Below are 26464 nucleotides of genomic sequence, written 5' to 3' on the forward strand. Positions count from 1 at the left end.
TATTTGTCTGGAAAATTTTAAGAAAAAGAGATAAAAACATTTCATTTTTTATTTGAATAACACATGTCTTTATGTATTAGAGACTCAGCATTGATTCAGCAAGAGTAAAATTGAAAGGCTATGTTTTTCTCCTCATCCACTCATGTTGATAAAGTGTCCTTTCAATAAATACTTAAGATGACATGTCCCTGTAATTATTGTGTGACTCTCTGACTGCCTTTTAAGTGCTGCCTGCTGATTTCTGCCCCAGGACATCCTGTAGTCACTGTCTTTTACGACCTATTCTTCCACTTTTGATTCTGCCAACAGGAAATGACTATCATCATTTTAAAAATGAGTTTAATTCACAGGAACACTTGTAAAACACCACTATGTATACTGTATGACACGTTATCTATGATAATGATAATGACTGTTTATATTATGCAAGGCTGGGATTATAAAAGGTGTGATATCATTAGATGTAATTAGGTTTGAATATTCAATAATGACTCACGCAGTATAGAAAACAATCTAAGCAGTTCAATCATAATCATGTTGTCATGCACAAAGATGGGACAGGACTCCCAATTTGCCCTTAATTTTACTGTCCAATAATGCCCACATTTGGAAACATGCAAAATATTGGTGAAAATGGAAGAAATTAGTTGAGTTGAGTCGAGTTACATTTTCTGAATTCCTCGAAGAATTGATTTGCCTAAGATGACAATTTCCAGCGACAAATTCATCTTGTCCACTTCAGCCTGTCTGCCCAAGATATAACACAAATATTTCCTAACGACAATGCTTGCCCTTTTTAAGCATTTCAATGTTTAAATGAACTGGGTTGTGTGGAAAAAAGAGCAACAAATCCCAACCCCAGAATAAATGATTTCTGACCTGCGCTAGGTGGTGCTGTGCGTAAGTGAACAACTTTGTGAGCGACAGCGAGACAGTGGGAAGAGGCGCAGCTCAGTAGCGCCACTTGCTCTCTCCTAGCGGCAACACCAATCAGTCTTGTGTTGTTACAACCCTCATGAGCATGACACTGTCAAGGCGGCTGAACCAACACACCGGATGTTCCCTGGCCACTTTTAAAATAAAATGCGCGTTCCTAACAAAGGTTGGGCAGGATCATTCGTGAGACGTAGACATACAAGCACGGACACGCACATTATTTAAATGTTATATTTAAACTTCTTGCGTGCGTTTAATTATAATATACCAGTGTAATTTGCTGCAGCATCACTTGATGGAATTGATTACTTTTATTTTGCCGGAAGTAGTGCTTGATGTCTGACGCGCGCTGGTTCTCTGGGACTGACTTGACAAAGCTTTGACCACGAACGAACCAATAGGCTGTGAAAGGCAGAGTTGTCCCTGTGGCCGCCATTAAAGAAAGGGATCCATGAATTCAAATGGAAACCAACAGGAACCGAGGCTGAAAAAAAAAATGATCGAAAAAAATCGTTGAAATATAGGCCGATGGCTGATTGCGTGAGGTTTTTGCAGGATGTATTCGGCTTTTAGACAAATTCTTAGAATGGAGGAGTGAGGCTGTGGGTTTTTATTTTTTTTAAGCAGAGACCGTTTTAGGGCTAAGGGGGAGGGGGAGAGTTGCTTCTTTTGCTCTCCTTTTCTTTTTGTTTTAGAACATTGTTCGCACCCTTAAATTTGGGTCTGCTGTTTGCTTTTTAATGTCTTCATGAAGACCACACCATCCCTTTTATCTGCTCTTAGTTACTGTGGCTGAACTGCAGTCGTAAGGTTGTTGATTTAACTATGCTCCAGCCAAATGTTACAAAAAATATTTCTCGTTGATTAAGCCTGCACGTCTTAGAAAACACAAATCCGCAAATTCGTCTTTATTTCCCGGGAAGTGAAACGATGGAGAGTTGGACCTCGCAGTGAAAGAGGATGAGTTCTTATGTACCAAACGGGGCCAGCTTGGAGGATTGCCATTCCAATCTATTCTGTCTGGTAAGAGATTTAAAACTAAAGGAAAGCAGCCATTTTTAACTCGCTGAACGGGGGCTAAGCTAATGCTAGCAACACAAGCATCAGTTGATAGGAGCTTAGCTAGGCTTATGGCCCTGTCAAACTGATATAATTTCAGGAACACGCATCCCACTTAACTAATGCTCGTGTTCCTTTTGTTTTGGGTTGCTGACACGTAGTTTTAAAGGCCAGTTTGTTGGACTTCTCCGTTTTGTTCCATTTCAGGGTTTGTGTTGGTAACCCAGCACTCAAGGTTAACAATACTCGCTTGTTTGTCTTCATTAACGTCAGAATTCGTGGGGACAGTGGCAGCAACAGGCGATGTGTTGCTGCCACTTGATTGTGGTGCATTTTACTATCAAAGCACGACTGTTTACCATCGAGAGAGTTGTCGTGCCACTTATCTCATTACGTTGCCACTCTTGTTTTACGAGTACACCAAACACTTCTGCTAGTTGAGCGCAGCTTTGAGCTTGTGTGCCACTTTAAACCAACACTTTCTGACAACTCCGTCAGCAAAACATGCCAAAGCCCAAACGTGCAGAGTTTGTGAAGAAAAACCCGTTTCTCCCCCGTCAACATGTTTACATCGTGGTGCATTTCTATGATATTTGCCTGGATTAACGTGGATTATTTATGCAATGTGTCAACTGCATAATCTACTTGGACTTAATTTCCCCCATATTGAAACCAACTTGGGCACTGGCCCCAGGCTGATTATATAAAGTTTGGCATTTATTTCCAAGCATTATAAACATGTCAGTGGCTTGATATTTAAGATCTCTGCTCCATTTATACGCTGTTTAGTCAGGAGTTCACAAAAAGCTCTCCTCAGGCTGTGAATACCTTTTCCCTGAAATCGTGACGTAATTTGCAGCCTTTGAATCGACCCTTGCTTGTTTTGGCTGCGATGTCATTCGCAGCGCTGCAGTTTGCAGGTGGCCATAAAATCCTTGGGAGATAAAAGTGGGCTGCAGCCGAATGATGTTGCTCACAGTTGGCAGGAGGGACGCACGTGTAATGGTGTTGCCCGTGGAGCGCTTTCTGCCCTCGACAAATAATTGAGATGCTCATCTGAATGTGTTCATTGTTGCAGTTAATGGCTTGTCAGCAGAATTAACTAGAGTTCTGCTTCATGGGTAAAGCAGAGCGTAGTCAGACACGTTTCAGTGGTTAAAGTAGATTTGTCATCCTACAGACCGAGCTAAGGTGATGTTCATGATTTAAATGAAGTGGATCCTCCCTTTCATCTACTGACAGATGCATGGAAACTGTTGACAAGAGATAAGTGAGGAAATGACCAGAGAAACGGGGATGTTGGCTAAGAACACAGTATGACAACAATGTAGTAAAACTCTGCCACACTTTAACAACAAATTGAGCGTGTTTCCAAGCTGTCCGCCCAAAAGATAGTATTTTATAGTTGAAAATTCCCACCCTCTCAGAGCAACTTACTTGGGTTGATTGTGTGTGGTGAGCGCGTAATTACAATGTTTACAACAGTACTCGAAGGCAGCATCGGTTCCAGTGGACAGGCGAGATAGAGGCTCGTCGTCATGTTGCTTTGACCGTCTGGCTGACATTTTCCTGCACACGGAGACTGAGAAGCATAACACCACTGCTCTTATGACTCATTCACTCAACAGACACCACTTTGTTGCTTTATGGTTAAAGAAAGGGAACATATTGTGGTACTTTTACCCCATAGTTTTTGTTTTTTTTTAGCAGACAGATTGATCCAAAGTATTACAGTTCTAGTTATAGGCTCCTGCCTTTGAGCATCACAGTCCATTAGTTGATTGTCAAATCCACTCAGTTCCCACAAAGCAGTTAACAGGCTCTGGCTGGAAATGCAAATATAAGTTACTTTGCATTTGTTCAGTTCATATTTGTTCAATGAGTGAGTTAAGCGAGGGAGCCATGACTTGAGCGCCTTCACCTGTTGTTTCTGACACATCTTGAACGGCATGAGCTCAGTGGTTTGTACAGAGTGTACCCAGAACCCTGTTTGGCTGTAGACAAGGTGACCAGCTGGCTAATTCAGGGGTCATAATATGTGCCTCCCCCCCCAAGAAAACTTCTTGGCTGGCTCCAGCTTTGATTAGCCTCATTCAGCCCGGTTATATTTCAGCATTTCCCCACAAGTAGTTGCTCACTTTCTTAGACTGAGGAAACCTTGTAGAGGCCCAGCTCTCTCCCTCGTTGTCCCGGGTCAGTTTAGGTCTTTTCTTCACTGTGAAAAGGTTGTCACAGCTCACCTGCGGTGTGAAAGGTGTCCTGCATCATCCCGCTGAAATGACATCCGTGTAGCTGCCTGGAGCGTTACCATTTTGCCACTGAGCAGCCTGTCAACAGAGACTGGTCTCACGATCTTTAATGGAACCGCATACGTGAACCCAGGGATTCTTTATACAGCTTGCGTAGCAATATGGCCCTTTTTCCCCCGATCATAGCAGCAAGCTCACGAGATCTGCTGGCTGCTCAGCTTGTGTGGAGAAGAAGAGATTCAGCAGCAGATTTCGAGCACTGTGCTGGACACAGTTATTTGCGGTAGAATTGCCCACCTGGGATGCATTGAGTGGCCTTATTATGAACTTTCCAAATGAATTGCTATCCCCTCACTCAGCACTGGTCAAACTTCCTGAGCATCTCCATCCCACTAGCTGTGCCACCAGTGCCCTCCGCATCCTCCACTGCTGTCAAGCCCTGCTGTCGATGCTGGACGAGCCACGGCACCTTTCTGTCCCGCTCTACACCACTGACTGAAAGTATTACAACATTGTTGCCTGATAATGACAACACAGTCTGTTTATTTGTCCTTTGTGAAACTTGGAGCTGTTGGGATGAACGCAAAGCTGATGTTCTGGCAGGGGTTTAAGACTCGCACATATGTTTTGCAAAATATAAACAAACCAAAATTTATATTCAGAAAAATCTTTCGACATCTACAGGAATGACTCCTTTGCTGAGTTGACAAAGCAATGAATTTGACAAAACTGACGAATGTCGCCCGTTAGAATCTTTCCAGATTAACTGCGAATTCCATTGCTCTTCGCCGCATTAACGCGCTGACATTGTTCAGTCCTGACTGAGCTTGGAAACTTTGCGAAAGGGACAAAGCAACAACGCTGATCCTCGGCCTGCTGATGTCCACGCTGTCCATTGTTTACCTCATAGGGTGGTGGCACATAAGGATGACGCTGTCGACACCTTGACGTATGAGAGGGAGGAAAAAACAACCACGTACCTCTCAGCAGGAGGTCTGACCCACCACTGCTGTCAATGTGGTCCTTTCTGTGGGAAAGCAGAATACAATGTTTTAAGCAGGGCATGGGATGAACAGCTATACAAGGCTCAGTTGATTTTAGAAGTACAGGTTGTAGATACACATTAATAATGGCGCTGTCTTCAGTATGGTTTGTTGATGAAGATTAGATGAGTAAAAAAGGAGCTCCTGTTTAATTCAATGAATTAGCTGTATAAGAAATGAGATATACTGATTAGATCCAAGATCATCACAAATAAATGGATTTGTTGACTGCAGGAAACCAGTTTTCATTATTGTTTCTTCCCAAGTGATACCTAAATATTGCAAGTAATGCGTGTGCTGTTTTCAAATGCACTTGAATGCTTTTTGGAAGCCCTGTCAGACCAGCGAACTCTGTAGAGACACACAATATTTCTGTGTATTTTACTGTAGTTGATTTTCAATATGTTTTTGTATAGAAATTGAAGAGAAGGAAAAAAAAGATTGAATCATGCAAGTGGAATACCTTTAACATGACATTAGCTTAAGTGCTGATTGTACTATGTCAGAGCCTCCCCATATGATGCAAAAATAACAAGTCTCAACATTGTGTTACCTGTCTGATTGCACAGTTCTAATGAAAAAGGCCTTATGCATATATTTGTTAAAGTATAAAGGTAAAAAGTCTAAACCAAAGTTCCATCACACAAGTACAACTTGTGTGATGTAATTTCTCATATAGGCTTAAATATTAAACACACTGGTTTCTGTACAGATGGTAAATGCTTGTTAACACTAATACATTTAATGTCACACACTGACATGTCACAGTTAGTGTAGCAAACGACAGGACGACTTCATCGCAGCTGCAGGCTTAACAAGCTAACCTGCATGTAAACAGTGGCAGAAGTGATCAAGGGTTTAAGAACAGAGGGTTTCTCATTTGCACAGCTTGTTTTAATATTCACATGAGTCAATCATCAAGGGGTAGGAACTAAAAGTATTTACTTCTTCCTGCTCCGTTTTGAACAGGTATATTATGTACAAAATATGCATGCAAATGTCTTTATTCGCACTTGCATGTTCACACTGAATTTATTAATCAATAAATACCTGCAATAAACTATACCAAGGTGAGCTTTACTATTGTGACTGGCAGATGCTGCTCTAAGATTTAGGTTTTCATCTCCAGTCTTTGTCACTCTGTGTGAAAACACATTTTACTATACCATACTTGAATCATTATCCGTTATCCCAACTTCATTGCACGTCCTCAGCTGCCTTACTCGATTGCATTCTTTGGGGGGCTGAATAGAGCAGTTTGTGTTGGCTTGAATGTAACTGTTTATTAAATTGTGCTTTATAGTCTGCAATTGGAACACAAACTATAATGTATGAAAGGGTTTCTAGCTCTCCTTAAATTAACTCTAATAGGAACAGAATAGCCAGAGTTGTAACTAACCAGGATACTGGATGTTTATTTAAGGGCTGTGGTGATCCACATGTCTCCTATGTTAAGCGGTTCATCTGGTTAATTAAAGCTGGAGTGCATTACAAGTACATCACTACAAGTGTGTCAGAATGTGAGAACTGTGTGTGAGACAGTTATTTGCTTTCCTGTCAGTTTTGAGTAACTTGTTAGTGTGAGTGATATCGCTAAAGAGGAGAGTGCTGGAATCATGCAGATCATTTGAGATTGAGCACAGGAGTACTGATGCGGCCTGTTTGGACCATGCACGCGTTAACTTCTGATCTGTGCTGCTGAGGCTCTGGGTGCACAGATAACCCTCATCAACTGAACGCTGCGCGTGCTGATGTTTCCACAAAAGGTGCAGGTGTATTGGTGCCGCTTTTCCTCCGGCAGGAGGGAGCAGCCAAACTGCTGTGGCTCTCAATGCTCTGCTCCACTTTGCGCACCCTGGTGCCTGTCACCAGCTTTCAGCTTCCAAGGAGCCCAATAATCAGAGAACAGCAAAATATCTGCTGTGTCAAGCAACGGTAAAAGTTCCTGTGTCAAATGGAGACGGAGAACCAAGTAAAAGCACCACTTCTGTTTATTATTATGTTTAAATTATTAAAACATACATGTTTGTTAAGTGTAAGCAGTACATCATGACTGGCCTTGGTATGTGCTCATTATACCACAGCTAAAGGGTGCTCTTTGGGGTGACACAAAGATGAGGGAAGGAACCCCCCCTTAGCTTGTTTGAGGGGGTTCTTGAGCGGACCATCTCTAGGAATTTCGTCAAAGTTTTGTTTAGACATCATCTTAATGTCCATCAACACGCTGTTATCCACCAATCTACAAAGTACTTTATTTCTAATTTCTCTCTGGTTGTTGAGACTATCAGGTTAAGTTAGCTTAATACTTAAGTTAGGAGTTTGTTGTCTTTGCTCGGATGCAGCATAATATCAGGTCCAAATGTCATGTATGCTCACTAGGCCATGGCTAAACACCAATAAGATTGTAAGGTGTGAATTCACCTTTCTGTTTTATAATTGATACTCTCACTTCACGCCATACAGATAGGTTGTTATTGGTACTAGTAATATGAAACATAAATATATCAATATATGCTGCCTGGCCCAAAAAAAGGGTCACAGGTTAGAATTTGAGCCCAATGAATCCTGGCATTGTCATCTGGCAATATGTCTGTGCCATCAGGGAAGACAAAAAATCCATGGATGGAATAACCTGGTCATTCAGTATATTAGGGTAATCAGCCATCACTTTTTGGGCACACAATAGTGCTGAACCTGGGCCGGATCAACTGCAGCAACCACAGATCAGAGCACTGTTCCCCACAGGCTTGTCCAGTAGGCACTAGCCATCAAATCAAATCAATCTTTATTTATATAGCATCTTTTACAATCAAAATTGTTTCAAGGCGCTTTCCAGAATCCCAGGGCCTGACCCCAGACAAGCAACAGTGGCAAGGAAAAACTTCCCTTTAACAGGAAGAATCCCTGAGCAGGACCAGGCTCATGTAAGGGGACCCTCCTGCTGATGGGGGGGCTGGGTAGAGAGAGAAGAGAGGAGGAGAGGGAGAGGACAGGAGAGGAGAGAAGAGGGAGAAGGAGGAGGAGAGGACAGGAGCGGAGCGGAGTAAATGCCATGATGGGTGCATCAATTCATCTGCCTCTCATCTTGCCTACTGAACCCGTCATTCTGGAAGAGGATAAATCTGGACTCATCAGCCCACATGATCTTCTTCCAAAGTTGCTCCAAAGTTCAATCTTTGTAATTTCCTAGCAAACTAAGGCCCTTTTCCCCCTGAGTAGCATCACTGATTAGTGGTTTCTTGAAGCTATGTAGCTGTTTGGTCAATAGCCCTTGAGTTTCCTTCACATTTTTCCTCAGAAATCCTCTTATTCTCACTATTAAACTTAGCCCCGAGTTCTACTCTCTACTGTTTTTCTATGATTTGTTTTCACCACATTTTTTTTGGGATTGCCGATATTGGTCATTCAGGATTTCGTTTTGACCACATTTCTTCCTCAAAGACAATGATTCCCACTTGTCCTTCCACTTTTTAAAAATGCATTTCTGCAATGTCCTTATGTGTTTTCTCTGCTTGACATATGCCAAAGATTTGGCTATTCTGAGAATAACATCTTTTCCATGACCAAAGAATTTGTCTTTGGCATGATTGCTTAATTAGGAGCTAATCATTGCATCAGTTGGGGGTAATATAACTTCTGGATAGCTGACAGACAATTGCTAATGCAGTTAATTATCCAGTAGGAGGGTCTTGCCTATTTGCGTTGTTAAATCCAGGTTGGGACTTTTTTGGCCAAGCAGTGTAACAATATGTATCAGTGCATACAATGCTTGTGCGTTTGGATTGCAATCATGTTTTCCCTCTGCGTCTGATATTTTATTTTTATTGTGGATTTTAACACCACACAAGTACTGTCACCCCTACCTCAGCATTCCACAAACATTCCAACAAACAGCCCAGATGTACCACTGGCCTGAGTTAAAATAAAGTATTCTGCTTGTGCTCGTTCTCTCAGCCTGAATGTAATGGATGTAGATAGCATGGAAATGAAACCTCAATATTTCCACACAGTACAATTTCTATAAGAAAACAAACATAAATTTTGCATGAATTTATGTTTATGTAGGCATCAATACAGAACCAGTGCTATAAGTGTAATATTTCTTCTATAAGAAATAACCATCAGTGATTTATTGCTAGCGGAATTTTTCCTGTGTTTTGTTGTCTTTGTAAAAGCCAGACAATGCTGATAAGCCACACAACCCCTTCTAATCAACATTAAGGATTAAGTTAGTGAGACAACATATGCCCTGTTTCCTACTGGGGGGAGCATGTTGTGGTGATTCTGTTATCTGTAGAATAAAGATCTGTTTTAACTTTTTGGACAGTTTTGTTTTGGTTCGTCTCAAAATTTCTCTGCTCTCCCATCATCTGTGCTTTCAACAATACCATCTTGTATACCTGGTTTGAGGGTGGTCTGCTTCCAAAAACATGATTAGCATGTTCCCTTGAAGGTGCTGAGTGGATCTTAAAGCAACAACTCTGCACTCTATTGATCCGTTCCCATCTTCTCTCTTCTGTGTTGCAGGCTGATCTGACAGGGATCAAATGGAAGAGGTTTGTGTGGCAGGGACCCACTTCCGCACCAATGCTATTCCCGGTGACAGAAGAGGACCCCATCCTGTGCAGCTTCAGCCGCTGCCTGAAGGCGGATGTGCTATGCGTTTGGCGGCGTAGTCAGCGGCAAGGGCGGCGGGAACTTTGGATGTTCTGGTGGGGGGATGACCCAAACTTTGCTGATCTCATCCACCATGAGCTTGCAGGTAAGAAGCAGCTTGCGCACATATGTATGTGCTTGTATTTTGAAGGATCATATCCCTGTTTTTAGGTTCAGTTGGTACCTATTATGTAATGCTTTTTTTTGCATCTCAGAATTCTTTGACAGATTTTTAGTGAAAATGCATGACGGTCTCTAAACCGACAGTGTTGTCAGGGAACACTTGAGGAATCCTGCAGTTCAAAAATAGCTGGATATCCTGCCAAGTTGGTATTTTTAGGTGGTTTGTGATTTGGATGATTAAAGACACAACAGGCTTTTATTCATAGTCTTAACCCTGATGGAGAAATACTTCATTGAAGAGAAAAGCCTCCTCCTCTCAGTTTAGCAATTGCTCCTTTAGATGTATTATTCAAGGTTATGTAAAGTGCATCTTGAATTTAATTATGCTTTCAGCTTTTGTAAAAGAAGCACTGTAACAACATGCAAACATGCTGTCTGATATTAAATGTGTTTAACTCTTTGACTGATAAGTGGACATCAGGGAGATACCTTGTAATTATGAGTCACTATAAAATTCTAACATCTCTGCTGCCTGATGCCAAATGCCCCCGTTAACTGTCTTACTGATTTTGTCAGTCACTGTATGGAGACATCTGTCATTTTTGTAGATGTATTTGAGATATATCCCAGAGGACAAGAGAACCTAGCAGTCTATGCTTGTGTGGCACTGCATGCTGGGGTAGCTGCACCTCATTTTAGGGCAACATATATATTCATGCATTCTGCCATCTAGATTAGTCTGAGCAGAGTGTGGCCTATGGGTGATCGTCTTTTATTATGGGACATTATTACTGAAGTGGACCCAAAAATCAGACCTAAAGGCTACAGTGGGGAAATTATTGGGGTTTGTATTAATACACGAGGCATCTGGCCCCAGCCATCTAATAGAGTGCCTCATTTTAGTTGATGTATGGATCTATGTTTAGGTCTATATTAGGTTACTTATGTGTTCTTGCATTTTAAAATCTGGCAACCTTCCAACCATTTAAAAAGGAAATGCTGAAATGCCATCTGGTCTTTTCTTTTTTCATCTACCAGAGTGGGCACTGAATAAGATACGATATTTAAATCTGTTTAATGTACAAGGTTTGACCAACCCGGCTTCAAAGATTGATGGTTACAGAGATTTTCTTAGTTTCTCCACCTTCGATGGGTTGAGTGTACATTCCCTAGCTTGTGATAGCAGGTTTAACATCAACCTTTCAAGCAATGTATTCCATTGGAGTCCCACAACTGGGATCTTCTTTCCCAATCTAGTCTGATGGATTTGTTGCCATATGTCCTTTCACATCTTGGGATGCTTGTATTATTCTGGCGTTCTCAGTCAGTTTTTAGTCTTCAGTGTTATTTTAAAAGTACTGGTAAACATAAAATAATTCCTGCAACCCCAAATAGCCCAGGCTCATTACCCTCCACCCCCAGTCCTCATTCAATTAACAGCCTGTGAAAGTCCTTTGGAGTAAGTGGCATTTCTGTGAACCGGTGTGGCGGTAATCCCTTTTCCCTAGGGAGGGCAGAAGAGAAGCAGTGAGTTAGAGGAATGAGTGTAAGCAACAGCAGACAACTTAGGATCCTTTAATGTCTACAAGATCTTTATTGGAGGAAATATATCCACACTCTTGTCACTACCTTGCTTACTAAAACAAAAAACAAACCCATTCTGCCTTATTTACCATGCTAATAGCACCAGTGCATAATAGCCAAAGGGAGTATTTTGTTTGATGCATTTAAATGGCTGAATTATTAGTTTTTGGTGAAAATTTAAAGGGGATTAATCATGTGCTGTGCATAGTTGGTGATCATTGAGTGGTTTATGCAGAGTGTATAGGAAATTATTGTGTTGAATGTCTCCCTACAAGAACACATGCTACATACAGGAAGTCAACTGCGCATATTGGAAAAGGTTTACCACTTATCTGGTACCGGGTCACGAGGCAGCAGTCTCAGCAGGGATGCCCACATTTCCCTCTCCCCAGACACTTCATCCTGGTCTTCAGAGAGGATTCCAATGTGCTTCCAGACCACTTGAGTGACCTGGAGGATTCCAGCTTGTCCTGGATCTTCCCCAGTTTCTCCTCCCAGTGGGATGTGCTTGAAACACCTCCCAGGGTGTATCGATGCCCCCACCTCCAGGAAACTCTTTTCTTTCACCTGTATCCAGCACCTTGATCTTTCAGTCACATCGCAAAGTTCCTGGCCTTAGGTGAGGGTAGGAACGTGGATTGACCGGTGAATCGAGAGCTTCACCTTTGGGATCCGCTCTTTCTTTACCATGACAAACCAATACAATGACCACACTACTACTGCGGCGGCTGCACCTATCGGCCTGCCAGTCTCTCCCTGCATCATTCCCTCACTCGTCAACAAAAATGGACAGCTCTAGACAGGGTGTTGAGCTGGTCCATTGTTCCTTAACCAGGATGAAAACTGTATTGTTCCTCAGAGGTGCAACCATTGCTCGAATTCTCCTCTCCAGTACCCTGGAACGCTCACAAGTGTGATCTCTCGATAGTTTGAATACGCCCTTCTGTCCAACATTTTGAATAGAGTGAGCACCATGCTGGTCTGCCATTCCCGACGCACTATCCCCAACCGCTGTGCAATGCTGCAGAGGTGTGTCAGCCAGGACGGCGCCAAAACACTCAGAGACTTGAGGTCCTCTGTCTTGATCTCATCCTTCCCCAGTGCCTTTTCATTGTGTAGCTTCCCAACTACGTCAGTGACTTCAGCTTATGCGATGGATAAATCAACCTCGGACTCCTCAGCCTCTGCCTCCTCTATGGAAGGTGCGTCAGTGGGATATGGCAGCAGCTCCCCACTTCCATTGTAAACAGTGTTGGTGGGGTACTGCTTCTCCCTCTAACCACACGGTTTGCCAGAATTTCTTCAAGACCAAGTAGTCCTCAACCATGGCCGTAGTCATTTCTATGTTTAAACCATACCCTTTGTTTGACCTTTCGGTGCTCATGTTCTTTTTTCCCCTTAAAATATGATTGTAAAATTCAGTATGCAACACAGAGCACGATGGATAGATAAACCAGTAACACTCTTGGGACATAATTGTGAAAAAGGTATCTTCCTTTTCTACTTGAAGATCAATTTTCCACTTTTAATCTCTAGCCTGTGAGCAATCCTACTCTTTATTCTCTTCCTTCTGCTCTGCCCTCTCTGATGGATGGTCACTGAGCACTTGGATTTGGTGAGGCACATCGTGCTAGCTCATTGTGTAGTTGCAGTCCTTTCACCCTCTACCATCCCAATTTTTCCTCCTCTGCTTTAGAGACTTCTCTAAAACCTGAATTTTTGCTTCTGTGATGGCCTCACCTGCCAGACACTATTCGTGCCGGCACCTGTCAGCTGCCTCAGGAGTCCCCCGATCCGACTGATAGGACTCTGTCAGCTTGGCATCCATTGCTTCCGATGTTCACCAACAAGTTTGGTAATTACCACCACGACTGGCACCGGAGACCTTACAGCCAAAACTCCAAAGAGCCTTGTCAACTATGGAAGTGGAGGACATGCAAAACTTGGTCTCAATGACTCCAACTTCCCTCGGGATCTGGGATTCACATCTCTACAAAACCAAGTCTTATTGGTTATGCTATTCTGGCGTCTCTAGGTTTTTATCCGTGAGCTGGCGCCTAGTCTCATGAGCAGCAGTGTAGGGTCTGTAAACACAGTTCCTCTGGCTTCTGTCTCAGTGCAGGTTATTGATGTAACTGCTGGCAAAAATATAAGAATAATTCTTAAGTCAGTTTACAGTTTACTCTGTCCCTCAGCAGAATGCTATTTAATTGAAAAGGCAATGATTTTCAATGGAAATTAAGGTGTATAGAGTCATAAGGACAAAATATCCGGTGCCCAAAATTGATACATATGGACTACTGATGATTACGAGTCTTTGCTACATATAAACCATAGCTTTGATTTGACCTTTCTGTGCTCATGGTCCTTTTTTCCCCATGATGAATAGATAAACCAGTCACATTCTAAAGACGTAATTGTAAAAGAGGTATATGCCTTTTCTATTGAGGATCAATTTTTCAGGATTAATCTCCAGCCTGTGAGCCACCCTACTCTTTCCTCTTCCTTCTGCTGTGCCCTCTCTGATGGATATCCACCGAGGACTGGGATTTGGTCATGCGTGACGTGCTGGCCCATAGTGCAGTCACAGTCCTTTCACTCTCTACATCTCCATTTTTCATCCCCTACTTAAGAAATATTCATTAATTAGTAATGGAGACTTTTCATAGCAGCATGGTATCGCTTGCTTTCCTTGCAGATAAGGAAAAGGAAGTGGAAGAGCTGAGAAAACCTTTGACTGTGCCTAGAGTTCCCCTAAGCACATTGGATCAAAGATCTTAATCTTGTTTTTAATGACTGCATGCTTTTTTTAATTGTACACACACACACACACACACACACACACACACACACACACACACACACACACACACACACACACACACACACACACACACACACACACACACACACACACACACACAAAGGAGTAACTTTGTGAGAGCCTTCAATAAATTCCGCAAGTTTTTTAATAGACCAAACAAGAAGGAATAATTTGCTATTGTTTGGCTTTTATTTTCAAAAAGTGTTTGTTCCCGAAGTGTAAATGTGTGTTCGTCATTAAGCTCCTCTGCACCCTTTTATAGCTCATTTAAAGGTCAGCTCATTTGGACCGGCTGCAGTCGAGGCAGAGGCATGAAAGTGTCCCAGCCAACTAGTTATGCTCATAATTCTTTGTTCAAATGAAGCTGCTCGGCATTTGGCCTTCACTGACTTCACAACTGTGATGCGCCCTTTTATGTTTGTACAGAGTGTCTACAATTTTAATATGAAATTAGAAAACTACCCTGCTAAACGTGAACAATGGGCATCAACTGAAAATTAGTATACACATTTATAGCACTGGATGGTAAATATTGTCCACTATGAAATGTGTACACGTCTTGTATTTAACAGATAATTTTTGAGCTTATATCAGAATTTATTGGGTTTTTCAGACATTTATCTCAGGGTCCAGATCAAAAATGTCCAAAACAAAGACCTTTCTGTGTTCCAAGAGGTTATTTCTCTTTATGCTTCATGGCCATTTCTTGGCTAATGCACAAGGATCACCTTATTTCAGTTGATGAAATAAAGTGAGTTTTCAAGGTTGAATGCTGCGGAGATCATCATGATGAATGAGGGGAATCCTCACATTGACCATACATTTGTTTTAGAGACATTCAGAGGAGAGAATAAGGAAAAGTGGGAAATAGATGGGCTTGATATGGGAAAGAGCTCTTAGGGAGGTTTTAGAGAGTATCAATCATTAATACTCACCATTAATGGAATTGTCACTTAATAATTTTTTACTATTTTGATAATTATAGGTCCTCCATGCTTGCTTGTGTCACAGAGAGGCTGTTTTTCAGTGGATATGTGCTTCGTCTGGATTACCGGTGTGCAATTTGGACAAAAAATAATGTCTTAATATTTTGATTTTGATAATAATTAGACAATATAATTTTTACATAGGAGTTTTTAACAGGAAAATTCATTATCTGCTTCTCATAGATAATATTAATGGGCACAATGTTGTGAAGGGAACATTTTTGACTATTTTTCAAATGTACAGGTCAGTCACTTCAAATTGTGAACCAAGAGCACCATTCTGTCCACAGCGTCAGGCTTGATCGCGGCCCGGTGGCACAGAACAGCGTTCCCCCCCATTGCTGAATGCCTATTTTGAAGGACTACGACCTACATGTGACATGGTGCATATATATTTTAAAGCAATTTACCTCGTGTAAATTTCACCATTCAAGTGGATTCATGCCTTCCACCTTAGGTATTATCCGGTACCTCTTTAGGTCCTTTTTAATGGCAGTGGACAGCGATTCCCCTCCTCTGATTACATGCATTTAAGTATCTCCTAAAAGACCTGTTTGCCTTTTTGGCCACCTCCCTGATGGCATCATTGCCCCCTTGCCCCATCTTCTGTAGCTGTACTCTGATCTGCAGCAGTGGAGGAACCTCATTAGTTACTCATTAGTTCAATGTTAATTGTTGACATTACTGCTTTAATCTGGTTGTTGCTCAGTTACTGCAGAATGGTTTCTTTGTTGTTGTTTTTTAGTTAGGTCTGTGTCACCAGGCTTCACTGCCAGGACCTTCGTGTGGAACAATGCCAGAGCAGGTTTTAGGCAGGAGACTGTTCCAAGTTGCTTACCTTAAAGAGCATCTGTGAACTTTTAGCAGATGGTCAAGCACTTTGCTTACCAATTCCAGCATGCCAACATCCTGCGATGTTGGGAAAAGATGCCTGCGGTTTTTGTCTTCACCCAGCATACGATGAATGGCCTTCTCTTGCTCAATAAATGGCTCTATCATGCAACGTCTTGTCCCCATTTTTTTTGGCATTTCTGTGATTGTTTTTTTGCTGTGGAAGCTTGAACTGCTCTTGAACCCCACAAGGTGCTCTCTTCACGTCCAGCTGTTGGACAAAGCTCCAGCAACCTTGCAAACACCAATGTCTGTCTCTAGTTTAGGATTCCACCTTCTCCTCTCTGGAAAACATCTAATAAAGAGATGGAAAAACAAAATAATTTATTATGAGTTATGTTATCATCAGCTAGTTATTATAGTTTTGAATTTTCCCCTGTAGATTTATTTATTTTTGCTATTTTTATTTGCTGTGTTTGCAAATTTGACCAAATTGACATGTGTTACACTTCACCATCTGTTGCTTTTTAGTCATAAGGCATTTTTCTGTTGGGTAAATCACTAATTTTTTTCTGTTTCGTGTAGCGTAATGAAAATCATCTGAATAAACCAGAACTTTCTCTAGCTAGGAAAAAATAAATCAAATCAAAGTAGTGGCAACTTGTTGAGTCTTTTCACCACCAGAAGGTGCAGAAGGCCCATGGATAGATGCCACTCCAGTAAGATTTTGAGAGAGAGAATGTTTTTGCTGTGCTGAGGCAAGACAGACACGACACTAGTGCGGGGCATATGGAGACATTTGAGAGCGACAGCAGCACCAAAGCCATGAAACCGCTGGCAGTTGATGCCCCAGTATTTGTATAGGTCATCTGTGGCAGAAATTGTGTCCTCTGTAAAACATCTATGCAGTTGAACAGCAAAGCTAGATGTATTTGTCCTGGCACTGTCCTCACGATCCTCTTGAATTTTGCTAAAATCTTTCAAGACACTCCTGATGCTGCTTAGAGCTGCTGCTGCTGTCTCCACCCTGGGACGCCCTTCCTGGTGGCTCCGACGCTTGCGCTCCATCATTGGTGGTGATCTTCATGTGCTCCACTTCCTTAGCTAGTCTGTCTTTCCCACACAATGTCTGCACTCGTAAAAAGAAAATTAAAAAAATCGGAAAAAATCAAACATGGTTTCAGTTACAGACTCCAACAGTGTTGAAAGTGTGTATAGAGGTTCATTTTCTGCAGAGATAAAGCATTTGTTGATAGTCTTTAAGAGGATCTTTTTCATGTTTTTGACCCCAGAGTATGTTTCCACCGAGCGGAGACGTTTTAGAATGGTAACACTTGGGGACAACACAAACAGTGGAGGCTGGGGCTGAACACACCTTCTCTGTAAACTCCCTCAGTGGTTAAAGACAAGTCATTGTTTTCTCCAGCAAGCTGCATTGGTTTGCTATGAGTGTCGTGGGCAGCTCATGGTCAGCAGTAAAAGCAGACAGTGCTCGCTTCTGTTCAATCGGACATTCAAACATAATGGGTGTTATTCCGCCTGGTTTTGACATCCTGCTGCAGGTGTTTTGTTTATGGGTTCATCTCGAGCTGTATATCATGCAGCCAAGAATATGCTAGTGGGGAATGCTTAAAATCTGCAATGATCTGTCTTCCACACGACCCTCGTTGACAACTAGTTGCACTGTATGTGCAACACACCCTAAACTACAGACTCTCATGCTTTCAATCGCCTTACTCATGCGGCTGGCATTGTCCCTCGGAATCACGTGGAGTCTTCAAACATTTCCTTTAGAGTAGCTCCTATAGCCATGGAAATTTGCAGCATTTAGGTTTGCACTGTGTGGCACATAACTCTCATCCAGCCGTTCTGCAGTTAAACTTAAATGCAAAGCGGGGGAAAACATCAGAGCCCCAGATATCTGTCGTGAATCTCAGAGATTCGACATCCTTTATCTTCTCTAATATGTGTTTTCAAACTTTACCATGCAGTTCAGGTGGAACCGTCTCGGACAAATATTTTCACCTCACCATGTTGCACTGCAGCTCCAGGTGGCTAATTATCAGCTGGAATCCCTTGTTCCCAACAACTGGCAGTGGTTGCACATCCGTAACAGTAAAGTTCAGCACCCTTTCTGGGATTTTTGTTGCCTGCACACTATTAGGTGGAAATTTTTCACTCCTTTCCTTCTTCTCCTTCAAAGTTAGCTGCATCGTACAGCCTGATTTTTGTTTATCCATTTCAGTGAACTCCGTATGCTCCCTGGGGGAAATCTCTGTAGGTGTTTCATGAAATTAGTTGTTATAACGTGATGTTTAACCACCACCCACATCTTGGAATTAAATTCTCCAGGTTGTCCTGCTAGTGACCCCCCCTAGGCATAAACAAAGTAACTCTTGTTCTGTGAATGTTTCAAACTGGTTTCAATGTGTTTTCAGTTGTTTTTATGAAGCCATGTAAATTTGCACATTGTTAAAAGAACAATGGCAATATTATCATAAATAACATATATCGACTAACCCTAGTCTGGACTCGGGTAGTGACGGAGCACTTGGAGATGTTTGCTGGAGACTAGACTGAAAGGAGCTTAAGTGCTGTAAGATGTTAGCAGTGGCTCTTAATGAGATTAGAGCAACATTGAGGCCAGTAAAGAATGTCAGGCAGAATATAGATATGGAAATGTAAAACAATGATGTTGTCAACAGTGTGGATCTCCAACCACTAGAAAAATAGGTACCGTATTTATATTGAATGAATGGCAACACCTTGTGTGGACCGTCCAAGATTCTCTGCTTGGCTTCTCCAGTTCACGTTTAACCCAAAAATTTCATTCACTGATTTGATGTTGATTGGCCCCAGTGTTCTTACTTCATTTTCAGCCCATTAAACGCCATTTTCCAACTGTCTCATGGCATTGTCATTAGCCTGCCTAGTGTTATTTTTTAATAGTACAGTTGTGTAATTTATTTCATTTCATTTACAAGTAGAAGTCACGTAACCACTTTAAACTATGTGAGAAGCAGGTCTTTACTCTTGTGTTTGTCTCATCAAGAACACAACACAAATGCAGTATTGTTTACCTCTCATTGTTTGTTTCTCTCTTCATTTCAGCTGAAGATGATGGGCTTTGGGAGAATGGTCTTTCCTATGAATGTCGTACACTGCTGTTTAAAGCCATCCATAACTTGCTGGAACGCTGCCTCATGAATCGCAGTTTTGTTCGCATTGGGAAATGGTTTGTGAAACCCTACGAGAAGGACGAGAAGCCTATTAACAAGAGGTATGTTGACAGAGCTTCTGCTGAGTTTTCACCCATGTTGTCTCTGGTTTCTGTCCATGTGTGGTTTAGGACCTGGAAAATGTGTATTTTCATGTTTTCTTTTCTCGTGGATGGTATTTTAGACATGATACGTCTCCTAATTTTAAGCTTTAACATGTGCTTATGCGGCCCAGGCCAAGTTCTGCTATAAAAAATGCAAATGTTCCATTTTTATGTTGGTGTATTATCTAGACTGTTAAAGCTCTTTTATGTGACTGTGCTTATCAAGAGGCAAATATTAAATAGCGTCCATTATTCCAGGGATTTCTCGTTCAAGTATAACATGAGTTATTTTATAGTGCTGTAGTATTCATGTGCAGTCTCACCACTTATCTGGTCTCCCTTTGAAACCTGCACTAAATGCTTCAAAATAGTTAAGAACAGTTTCACATTATTCAAAATATAAGATAAAATGTATCATACTTCCATAGGTGATGAGAAATTCCCTAATTAAAATCAACTAAGTAAAGTTTTAAATGCAATAAATGATTGAGGGTCAATTTTTAAGAGATGCTGGTCTGTAAAAACAGGAATTTAGACTTCTAGTATTTCCTCTACTACCATAACCACTGCTACAGTGAGTATTTCCAGGACCCAGACCACACTAGTTACTGCGCTGTTTTCCGGTTGCATTCGCACCATCAGAAGCATGACAAAGTCACTTTGCATCTTAATTATAGCATCTGATGCACTGTTTTGATACTTTGTAAAAAAAATCATGACCAAAATGGCAGATGAAGCAGACGCACAGCTGGTGATGCAGAGTAGGAATAGTTTATCATGTCTGAGGAAAAACTATTCCTTTATTTTACTGGCACTCACTGCACGAGGACAGTCTACCCTTTATTACGCTGTGTAGCAATTAGTCAAAAATAGTCAATTAGTCCCCTGTGATTTTCAAATCGTACTTTTGCTTGAAAAGCCCGTCCCTAATGCCAAGAAGCTTCATATTATCCAATAAATCAACGTCAGGTTAAAAATGTACTTGTCCTCATATACAAAAATTCTTTCTCACTTCTTAATTCTCCCAGTTCTGTTGGTGCTGATGTGGCTTGTTTAACAGGCTACATTTAATTAAAACTTGGCAAGGCTGTTTAGAAAGACACATTTGTTCAATAGTGACATGTTGTTCTGAGGTAATAAACTTACATATATATTTAATTATGCAAAACTAGGAAATGTGTTTGTAAAAATGGTTTTGGAAAATAGTTTTTTAAAAACTCACCAATAAATGCAGAATCTGTTGAAGAAACGTGTCCATCTGGATTGTTTAGCATGCTTAAAGATGTCCATCATCAGTACCTACAAATAGTGTTTTCTTCTTCCCTGTGATCAGGTGTAGTTCGAAAGAAATTCCTGTGTGAAACTAATTCAAACATAATAATTCATGGAAATCCATGAATTAAGGCTTATTGTAGGTGTAAGAGACAAAATGCTGATCATAACATGGACAAGATTTTTTTCAACATTAGCTCTACCTGCTCACATATATCTGTGGTATAAGTGTTAGAGGTTAGAGTGCCAGCTCTCAGATCTTTTCCCATTCTCCTCATGAATGTGTTATTTGCAGATGAGGCATCGCTTCACCCTGTCTTTGCTATTAGCCGAGCTAGAATGCTTGTCCTTGGTGTCTTGGTTGATTGAAAAGACATAGAGACAAAAGTAATGAGGAGAAAATAAGTATCACTGGCTCTTGTTAAATCACTCCTGTCTGAAGGACAGAATTTAAAAAAAAAATAAAAATAAAAAACAAAACTGGGGGGCCATTTCTGACAGGTCATCAGATCCTACCTGAATTGTGTGTATGTGTTGGTGTGTTTTTGTTTCTGGGGCTGCCAAATTTCCTTGTCAGTTGTGTCCAGAGTCCACTGGGTATTATTATCTTGTGTAACCACAGACATGTGCATTTGCAGACCGAATGCCTTGCCCTGAATACAAATGTCCAGAATTATACCTGCTCAGCTCATTTTTACAGCCATTTTATCCCAGCAGATTAAACCTTATGCTTAAGTTTTGGGGTTTTTTTTCTCTGTAAAGACAGTAGAGCACCTCTGTCTTTCACTTGTATTTTACTACACACCAGTATATTGGACAATGATGAAGAAGCAGCCATATTTCGTTTGATATATTCTTTCTCTGTATTTGTTATATTGACTCTTTAGTACGCTTAAGTCAAAGGTACAAAACATGGTGGTCTTTTCCTCTGCTCTGGAATTCAGAGGCCACCCTCTGTCTTTCTGGCTCTCTATCCACGTCTCTCTGGCTGCTGTCATGGAGCTGACGGAGCAGGTTATAAATAGTGGTGCAACCACTTCGAATCTTAGTTGTTGTCAAGAATGTTTGTCCTCTCCCTTTGGTGTGTTCTGCTGTGCTCCATCCATGCTGGGAGTGTCAACAAACAGTATCACAACACCGACTGAAACATTGCTAGGTTGTTTTTTCTTTGTTTGCTTTTTTTTATCCAGACCATCTGGTCCGACAGAAACACTTCCTGAGCAGAGCTGTGTGGTTGATGTATTTGGAGGACTTTTATTGTGATTGTGTGTAATTTTTTTAAGTAAATTTGGATTTTTGCCTGTGTTGGACCAATGCTCCCTATGAGCTGTTCTGCTACTTACAAATATTCACCATATTGCTGTTAAAATTTCTCCCAGAACTGCAATAAACAGACAGGAATTTACCGTAAAAGTACTATGCAGTACCAGGCTGGCATGACAATACATTTATGCCACGTTTACACGACACTGTCACACTTTAACTGAAAACGGCATTGTTCAAATGGTGACAAAAATGATTAACGTTTCATTCTGAAGTGCGGTGTCAAAGTTTGCTGATTCAGGCACTCCAGCACCGTTCTTATATCTACAAACACAGCAAAACCTTGCTGTTTTCAGCCATTTTCATTGTCATGTAAACAGGTCCTTAGTTTCATGGGTCAGTATTTTTGGCTCTAAGCATCTTCTTTGCTTTTCAACCCTATATAACCGAGGGGTTAACTAAAAATTAAACTACAGTATTTAATTACAGAAAGATCAATATATATTGTATCCTACTCGAGAAGAGGATATTAGACGTCTAAGAGTGCATACAGTGCTGTACAGCTTTTTCTGTGGTATGCAAAGGTTTGCTTAACTACTCATATTAACAAAGTGTCATCAGTGGAGCACAAGCAGTTGTCTGCCACTGTATTTATTCATGTATATATCGATTTAAGGTTTATAATAAATTTATGAATTTGACAAAGCTATTCCTTGGGATTTCCTTTCTGACATTGCTTTTTTAATCAAAATGTTTTCCAAAATCCAGTCATGTTAATTTATTAATGTAAATCGGGAGCATTTAAATGTAGACATTTTAATTGTGTTTATAAGAAAGGTTACATTTCCACAACAATCATTCTATATTTATAATATAGAATATATAGTTTGAATATATAGTTTGAAAAAAATTGTGTTCTAAACGGTTTATAATTCTTCACTAGAAATATTTACTTAAATTATTCGGTAATTCAACAAATTGTAGTTAAGGAGCTCTTTTCTTGTACTTTGCTTCCTTTGGTTAGCAGCAAAACTAACTACCGACATGTTAATTATAACAGAGTGATACTGAATTTGGGGGTTTTGTGGCTGCTTCCTTCACCTTCCTTTTCACCTTATTAAGCTCATTTTTCAGAGGATTTATCTTAGATTTATGTCAGTGTTCAATATAAAACGATTTGAAGAATTTGAGTAAACATAGAGCAGTGTGTCTGACAGATTTGTTGTTCAGCCTCTCCATCCGTTTGCTCTTTGATAAAACAAGCTATGAGAGCAGGAGAGAACAGTGGATGGGCATGGAACCCTCTGTGACATCACTAATTTCGTGAAAGGCTGGAAGAAACCATATTAGGATGAGAAGGCGGAGCTAGAGGAGGAGTTAGGTGCAGATGTACCTTTTGACGCCTATGCAGCACACCCACAAACTGTACTGTATATAAAACTGCTACCGGCAATGGCACCATTGGTATGGTACCAACCATAGACTGCAGATACGAAACGCCACCAACAAATGAATGTTGGCTACTTGTGCTTCCCTGGAGACGAGGCAGCAGTCAGTTACACCAACGGGTTAAAATGTGATGACTTTTTCTCATTAAAATTAGGACTTCTTTTCTCTTAAATTAATACCATTTCTCTAGTCAAACTACTATGGAAAATCTTGAAGTGAAGTGTACCGATACTGTATGGTTTTAAATTGAATATAATAAAAGAAAATGATGATAGTCAAATAAACATTTACTTACAAAAAAGTAAGTCTTGGAGATTTAACAAACAAAACCAAAAACCAAGCTATACTGGTCCAGCCTGAAATCATGGATGATTTGTGGTGCCTACACTTACTGTAGGCCAAGCATGTCAAATAAATAGACACCTCCAGTTTTTAAGGATTACAACTAATTAATTATGGGAAAAAAAATTCAGAAAGACCCCCAGATCATGTTTTACAATAATGAAATTTAGCTCTCAACACGGGAAAATTGAATTGAAAAAGTTTTTCAGGAAGGAAAATGAATGGGGGTGGATTGGTGCCAGGGCTTTGTGGAGCCAGCCCCACCAGATCTTAAGGGAGTACTCCTCTCCATTGTCATGGCAGCACTGAAATGCGCCACACGCTCATGTGTTTCCAAGGTGAAGTGGGATGCTCATGCTTTATTGGCCAGGTTATGGCAGTCCTGACTTGTTGCTCCTATATTGCTGTCTGTGAAATTCAGAGTGCTCTTAAACAAGCCCTGTAAAGGTGTTTTACTTTAATTGGAACAAAAGAGGGCTCACTACTCTTTATCGAAACAATATTCACCAACAACTCGGCAGACTCCAACTCTGCTGCAATCACAAGTGTTAGATTACGTCTGCCCTGTTTAATTTTGTCTGTCATTAGTTGTACATTTACTTGACTGAAAGCGTCATTAACAAATCACTGCAGCAAGACCCGTGTGCATCATTTCCATAAACCATTATCAATGAAGGCAAACACTATTGCGTATAGCATGTGAATGTCTGTTCTTGAACTGCATGGCTGTTTTTTTATCCTGGTGCCGGGAGGTGAGTGTGTGAGGCGTAGTGCACTCTGGCAGGCAGAAGCAGAGAGCAACACTGTTAAGTAGGACAGTGCAGGATAAAGGGCCACTGCCTCCAGTCTGAGGCTAAAGTGCTAAATTTATCCCCGGCTGCTCCCAGCGCAACACAAATGCACAAACACAAGATGGGCACACAAGCATTCTCTCAACAATCGGCATGGAAACCAGTCCACACTTGGGGGAGCCAAGTCAGTCTGTCTGTCTCGCTCTCTCTATCTCCCAATAGATATAGGTTATGTATTTTAAAGCAACTACAGTTACAGTCTGCCTGTATTTTTGCAACTGGTATGGATTATTAGTAGTCAAGGAGGCCTAAAACCAATATTTGGAGGCCATATTATTTTGCAGTTAGATTGATCAGCGTTGAAATGTTGGATAATACAAACTCTTAACTTCGTTTAAATGGACTTCTTAGAAATCCATTGTTAAGACTAAAAACCTTTAACATGTTCCATAATGTCTCTTTCCTTTGCCATACTTCAATAAAAATGACTGAATTTTTCTCACACACACACTCTTCATACTATTTCCCTATCCATATTACTAGCAATCTTGTTTTAAATGATTAAATCGTTAAAAACACTCTATAATAGTCTACACCATCTTCACTTTAGTAATAAGTGCTATTTTAAGAACAAACAGCTGCAAACTTATTGGGGCTCACGGTAAAGTTAGTAGTCGTGAGTTGTGAAGTTCGTCATGTGCTTCCACACAAACGCACACTATTCTCTACCATAACAGATATTATCCCCATTGCTACAATCTGCTGAGCTAAGCATCGAGAGCTCTAGTGGAGTAAGTGGGCGGGTGGGCTAACATTATGCTAAGGGCTAATCAGCTGTCACCTCAGCATGCTTCCCTGCAATAAAACTGGACTGAATTGAGTTCATTTGGCTATCTGTCTCTCTCTCCCTCTCTTTCTGTCTCTGTCTTGCTCTCTCTCGTACTCACTCTCTCTCATATACTTCTACTATTGAAGACTGCACCAGCATTAAAAACATTATTATTAGATTTTGAATTCAGTGGTTACATCACAGACAAATGTCAAAGTCACCAGGGGATTTCGATGCCCAGACTTCCCCTGCTCTCCCAGCTCTCTCCACACTGTGCTGGGTAATGCATTCCTTTTATTCCTCATAGCTTTTCCTATGTGCAGAGGCTATTGGAATGTACTGTAATGAAGAGGTCATGAGCGTAGATCTGTTTGGTGTCCTCAGTGGATCTGTTCTAATGTTCTGCTCCAGAATGTGCAGTCCCTACATGGAGTAATGATTACATGAGTACGGTACATAATGATATTTTCTTCTGTCTGCTTGGAAGACATTAACTCCGTTTGTGTGCAGTGCTCCATACTAATAATCAGGATACACTTCAGATAAAATTAAAAAAATAAATAAATCAACCCTGGAAGTCACATGACGTGTAATAAAACAGATGTTTCAGTGATACAAATAACATGAAGGAAGCCTTGCCAAAATAAACAAAATGATCTTTGTGGTTTCATTGCAGGAAGCCACACTTTAACCAAGGATAAGGCAACATACGGTAATCAGTCCTTGCAAAGCAGCAGATTTATCCTCTTTTGTGGGCATTTCTTCTCATCTTCTTTCATTTCTCTATACCTCCCAAGTCTAATCGGACATGTATAAAGAGACTCACTGCCTCTCCATTTGCAGCAGAGGGAAATCAATCCAAAGCAATCGAGTTTTGAGTGCCTAAGTGAATGTGCTTGTTTACT

General features: G+C 40.9%; 1 protein-coding gene across 1 annotated transcript in view; it reads left to right on the plus strand.

The window, feature by feature from the left end:
* The first annotated feature begins 1315 nt into the window (after window positions 1-1315).
* Window positions 1316-26464, plus strand: part of med13a (mediator complex subunit 13a) — a 57517-nt gene continuing 32368 nt past the window's right edge. Inside the window, exons 1-3 of the mRNA XM_011611057.2 lie at window positions 1316-1959; window positions 9815-10049; window positions 19403-19571. Coding sequence (XP_011609359.2) covers window positions 1897-1959; window positions 9815-10049; window positions 19403-19571 — 467 coding nt within the window. The 5' untranslated portion in view covers window positions 1316-1896. The remainder of the gene's footprint in view (window positions 1960-9814; window positions 10050-19402; window positions 19572-26464) is intronic.

The sequence above is a fragment of the Takifugu rubripes genome, chromosome 15 (assembly GCF_901000725.2).
Source record: "Takifugu rubripes chromosome 15, fTakRub1.2, whole genome shotgun sequence".
Taxonomy (NCBI): Eukaryota; Metazoa; Chordata; class Actinopteri; order Tetraodontiformes; family Tetraodontidae; genus Takifugu; species Takifugu rubripes.